The sequence below is a fragment of the Centroberyx gerrardi genome, chromosome 20, assembly GCF_048128805.1.
Source record: "Centroberyx gerrardi isolate f3 chromosome 20, fCenGer3.hap1.cur.20231027, whole genome shotgun sequence".
In the NCBI taxonomy this organism is placed as follows: domain Eukaryota; kingdom Metazoa; phylum Chordata; class Actinopteri; order Beryciformes; family Berycidae; genus Centroberyx; species Centroberyx gerrardi.
Window position 1 is genome coordinate 24,343,215 of NC_136016.1, and position 6,000 is coordinate 24,349,214.

Consider the following 6,000-nt stretch of genomic DNA (forward strand, 5'->3'; position numbering starts at 1 on the left):
AGAAATAAAGTTTGCAGTGGTTGTTTTCTGCTGTATCCCTTCACAAGGTCACGCTCCATGTGGAGCAGGAAAACGTCAGACTGGTGCAACGCTGATGGAAACACAACGCGATCCTGGTAGTGGAGCTAAAGACTAAAGTAGACGGAGACAGGAAAGATAGTGGATGATGTGCCACAAACGCCGCAGGCCAGATTCAAACCCAGGACACTGCGGTAACATGGTATGGGTTTAGTCATAACTGAGCCACCAGGACGCCCTGATATTTAACATTTTAACTTCAGCGGAAGGATTCCTGCTCCTCTGTGGGTCGAGAAAAATCTACAACCTCAAAACTCCATTGGATAAACTCAAAAACGCACAGCAGTCAATCTGAAAACAAGGCTATTTTTCTTAGCTCCTGGAAAGTTGACATTTTGGACATATGAGGTTTTGACCAGACATCGATGATCTGTTTCAAAATGGCCAAAAATGTATGTTCACACACATAAACCAAATCCTCATGATCCCTCACTCAGCCTGAGCTCTGTGCTCTCTGCCTGAACAAATCGTCTCAATAACATCTCACACCACCTTTTGGTTAAATTGTCTTTGTGTATCTGCGGTGCCAACATGGTTACGTGTGTGTGTGTGTGTGCTGTGAGCTGTTAGTGTCTGTTACTGTTCTTCATCGTCTCCCATAGACCTGCAGTACAGTTCTGTAGAATTTCCCATTGTCCTGAATTTTCCATAATCCTATATTACTGTTCTTTAGTATTTCCCATTTTCCTGTAGTATTTTCCATATTCCTGTGTTACTGCTCTTTGGTGTTTCCATGTGCAGACTGAAGGTATTTTTTGGACAATACATTATCTATCTACCATTCTATCTATCTATCTATCTATCTATCTATCCATTCACATCCATCCATGTCCATCTATTGATATCTATCAACCATATGAAATATATTTTGGAGTGGCCAAAATATATGGGAAAATGCATTTCCACTGTCCACAGTCGGCTATACATCCAACGAATGTCTTCTATATGTACAGATACACTGTCTGGGGACCAATTTGTGTCCGTTCTGAAACATGCCAGTAAAATAATCTGGAGTAACTGTATTCCTTTGACTCTTCTCCCCCCCACCCCACCCCCACCCGCACCCCCACCCCATCCCATCCGTCCCCCCCCCTCTCCCCCCTCCTGGTTAAACCATACAGGCCGCCGCAGCGCTGCCTCTGCCTCTGGCCGGGTTTGATGGTTTGATGGTCTGAGGACAAATTCCGTGGAGCTGCAGCAGAAATCTAAAATGTCAAAGGCTTGGATTATTTTATTTTTTTTCCTGCCTGCAAACTGGATGGCTCTCCTCCAAACTGAAGGCGGACGCCTGCCGCATCCAATCATTTCAGGGCGAAGTCGAGCCTCTATGTGGAATTAGTGCAAATTGAAAAGTGTGTGTGTGTGTGTGTGTGTGTGTGTGTGTGTGTGTGTGTGTGTGTGTGTGTGTCTGTGTGCGCTCAGTCATAATAACTCAGGCTACATTTGGTAAAATAGGCTTGTCTTTTACTGCCAGCGCTCCTCTCTTCACCGACAGAAACCCCCTCCTATCCATCCTGACTCCGCCGTGCATCCTCCCTCAGCTCCGTGAACCTGACTTTACTAAAAAGTGACTTGACTAAAATGACGGCAAGTCAAACGGAAACAGGCTGCAAAACGCGAGCAGAAAGCCCCGCTGCTCGCCTCTTCCGATCGCCAACTGGCTTTTGGTTGCCGACGTTGTTTCAGAGCCCAAACAGTCGGCGTTTGTCCCCTTTGTCATCTCTTCCCCTGGCAGAGTTGATTAACATTTCACTCACGTCCAATTCAAAGTTCAGGCTTATAGATGAGGGGAGGAGAGGGATGGAGGGATGGAGAGAGAGGAGGGAGAGGATGAGGATGAGGAGGAGGAGGAGGGAGGAGGGGGAGGATGGATAAGCGAAACCCTCCAAACACCCACGTCGAGCCAGTTCGCCTGCCTTGGTTTTGCCAATCGAGGCAGCCTCGGGTTTTCTACATGTGAATGTGAATATGAATCAGCAGGGGGGCTCTCCCTGCTCGGGAAGGGGATGGGGAGAATTGCGCGGCGCAACACTTTGCGGGTACTTTACACTGGCTGCGTGTTCCCGTGCGTCTGAGCCAGGATGCAACAGCCTCCTAACATTATCCTGGCATGGATCAGAATTATAATAAGGTGTGAAGTCGAGTCGTTTTCACCCGAGTGGAGGGGATGCGTGGCACGGCTCGGAAATCCATCTATCTCCGGAACTCTAATCGTGCCGATATTAAAATTAATCCTGTTTAATAACTCTTTTTAACATGACTAATCTGTCAAGCTCTCAGAAAGCCATCTGCAGCGGCATCGACCCTGCAGGACGCCTGTTTTCTCCACACACCGGGGGTTTCAGCCATGCGTCCCCGTCCGTGCAGCCAGCCCGTTTCTCCCCAAAGCCAAAGCCCTGCACAGCAAAGCAAAAAAAAAAAGCCCCTCGGTCGGTTGTCTTACCAATGTGAATGATGGAGTCGGCGCTCACTGTGTTGCATTGCAATATCCACAGGGAAACAAATAACAATATCAGCATTTCCATCTCCGGTTTGGGCCAAAACGGCGCATCCACGGATCCACCTCGGTGTTTTTGTATCGGGCAAATCCAAGATAAGCGGCGGTGCGTAAAAGCGGCAGCAGTAGGATACAGTGTTGAGTGAAATCACCACCGAATAGAAAAAAAAAAGAAGATCCCAAAGACCAAACTGTTGGCTGGAGTCGAGAGGAAGGGGTGAAGACGAATAAATAAAAGCTCCCAGGTTTCCGGAGAGAAACAAATCCGGATAAGTGAGGAGGGAAACGGGGAAGGATGTGAGAAAACACCGGGGGTTTGTTTCGGAGGTTGGGGATCCGCCGGGCGAGCAGCTCTCCGCGTCCCTCTGACTCTCTACCTCGGAGTCTGAGACATAACACACTGCAAACTGCGGAGGAGGAGGAGGAGGGACGCTCTCTCTCTCTCTCTCTCACTCTCTCTCTCTCTTTCTCCCGACCCACGTGACTGCAGAGCCTCTATCTACGGCGCTGGAAGCCCGACCGGAGAAAAGAAAGGCGAGGGATGGAGAGAGATGGAGGGATGGAGGGATGGATGGGAGTCGGTGCGCACCGAGGAGGAGCCGGGGTGAGCGGGACCGGGACGCAGAGGTAGGCGCGCCCCAGACGGTCACGCTCTCGGTCGGTGGGTCTGCCGGTGGGCCGGGGGAGTCGGTGCCGTTAATGAACTTGCGACAGTGACAGGCCGGCTTCGCACTTAATGCGCCGAATGCGTTGCTCCCCGATAGAAGTTCATTCATTCAACAGCGAGAGGATCCGTTACCGCTGCATCGCCGCGTTGCAATGAAGCTGTTGCATGCGCTGGATTTACTCAGTTGCAGCAGTCTGTTGCAGATGCGTTAGGCTGCGATGCAAGTGTTGGATTTATTCTGCTCATGCCTTGGTAATGCACGCGTAAATTTAAATCAGTGTTGCTTTTGCCCCGTTTTCTTCCAGCTCCGGTGATGAAAACATTTCCTCGGCGAATCAGAGATGCAACGGGAGATTATGTTCTAATTCTGTAATCGATAACCTGATCAGCTTCATCTCGACACGATTGAACCAAGGGATTCTTGCGTACAACTCTGAATATAGTTTGCATCAAGATAAATGCATGTCGGATCAAGTAGCCTATGTGTGATCGGCGTAAAGCGGAATTTTCCCCCGGCACCTTGGAGAGGTTGTGGATGAAGCGCAGCGCACGGAAAGGACCCGACGAGTATCCGATCAGTTTACAGGTTTATGGCAACCTGCTAATCTCTTTAAAACCTGAATTTGTAAAATCCTAAAGAAAGCAGAGTCTAATGTTCTATTCTGATGTTGCGTTCAAGTGTCTGGACGCGCCGCACTGTGGGAGGCGAGGAGAGGCTTTGGCGTCGATCCGTGCGTAAAATCTTCCCAGAGCCGAAGGATTTTCCAGAAAGGGGGAGCGAGGCGTCTGAAGCACGGAGCGGAGACACGGCAGTCCGGACGGCGGCGCTTCGGAGAGAATAAATTAGAGAAAGATGGAGACAGACTCGGCTCCACGGTCCACGGGAGTGAAGAATAGCGGCTGATGCGCTGTTGCCCGCTATAGTATGAGGGAGGAGGGAGGTGTTTTCACGGTAGGGGAGTTTTCAACAAGTAAGAAGAAAATTATCTGACACTGAAGCTGCTGCTTACACTTTGTGGTAAGCAGCTTCTGCTGTAGGTTTATTTTCTGTAAATAAATCACATAAATCCCATAACTAGTGACGAAACCAATCACAGAAATTAAAAAAAAAAAACATAGGTTGACTATATAGTGGTGCGCGCGTGTGTGTGTGTGTGTATTTGTATAATACAGGATACTTGAAATTCATGTCTAAAGCCTGTGATTCATATTCTTAGAGGGTAAATTGTCAACGTTGGTGACGACCACAGGTGACTTTTTTTCCTCCCCCGTGACGTCATCTCATTCCATTTCGTCATCCCCGTGGAGTTCCGGCTAGGCCCCGCCCCTCCACTTCTCACCGCGGGAGACGGACTGTGGATCGTGAAGAGGATTATTTTCAACTCAGCGCGGAAGAAGACCGAGAGATTACTATTCTTAATCTTACAATTAAAGGATATTTCTTGCGACCAAATGTGACTCAGAAATGTCTTTTAATTGTTTGGCTAAGTCTATGTGGTGTCGCTGAAGGGGGGGAAGAGGAGGGGGAGGAGGAAGGGGGGGGGGGGGGCGGGGTCCTCGACGGGTTCAGCACCACGGCGGACCGGACAGCTCCCGTGGTCTTCAGTCAGTTATACAGTACATTTCGGCTCATTCCCAGTGGATGAGCAGAAGCAGCAACATTTCCATTGTAAATAAGTGTTTTTTCAGCGATAATTATTTGGAGTTGTGTTGATTGGAGAGTTTTTTTTTATCCAATCAGAGAGCAGATCTGGCTCTGGGACGGCATGGTCAAAACTAAAAGTGGAAATGAAAAGTGTTAAATGAACTCTGCTGGGTGTGGGCCGACAGAAACACTGGCACAGTGTTGGTTTTTACACTCTCAGAGTTCAGTCAACACTCGGACAGGACGCTGCTCCGGGGATCGAACCTGTGACCTCTTGCTGACCGGACGCTCTCACTAACCTCTGGCTCAAATGGAAGCTTGATCTGGTGGGAATAGCTGCAATTTCCCCACTTCACTGTTGTTTACGGACTGTTTTTGCATTATTTAGTGTCAGTTGGCTGGTAGAAGAAACCCAAACTCAACCAAACTACAGTCTCACAGTGCGGTTGATGGCAGTTCTGCTGTAAAACTAACGTGGAAACTAGAGGATAAGATTGGCGACTGTTAGCTTGTACGCCTGTTAATAACACTATCATTATCATCACCATAATCCTCATTATTAAACACTCCTAACATCATTGTCATCATTAATACTCTCATCATCATCATCGCTCTCATCAGCATCATTAACACTTGTCAGCATCTTGGTCATCAATACTCATTAATATCATCGTCATCCTCATTAATACTCTCATCATTAATATCTTCATCATCATCATCGACATCATCAATACTCTTATCATTAACTTCATCAATATTCTCATCATTACCATCATCATTTTCATCATCATCAATATGCATTAACATCATCATCAACTTCATCAATATTCTCATTATCACCTTCATGAACATCATCAATACTCTTATCATTAAAATCATCACCAGCATCATCAATACTCATCACTGATATCATCAACATCATCAATACCCTCATTAATATAATCATCTTCTTCATTAGCATAATCAGTCTCTCATTCATCATCCTCAATCATGAATATCATCCTCATCGACCTCACCATCAATATCAATAGTCGCATCATTAATATCATCATCATCATCATCTTAACCCTAAATAATTTTCTCAGAAACATCACCATCACCATCACCAATTCT

The 6,000-nt window shown here is 47.2% G+C and overlaps 1 protein-coding gene across 2 annotated transcripts in view; it reads right to left on the reverse strand.

Moving 5' to 3' along the window:
* Positions 1-2,603, reverse strand: part of LOC139918919 (glutamate receptor ionotropic, delta-1-like) — a 590,452-nt gene extending 587,849 nt beyond the window's left edge. For both annotated transcript variants that reach the window (XM_078290849.1, XM_078290848.1), the window contains exon 1: positions 2,522-2,603. In XM_078290849.1, the coding sequence (XP_078146975.1) occupies positions 2,522-2,603 (82 nt within the window). The remainder of the gene's footprint in view (positions 1-2,521) is intronic.
* Between the last annotated feature and the right edge of the window lie 3,397 nt (positions 2,604-6,000).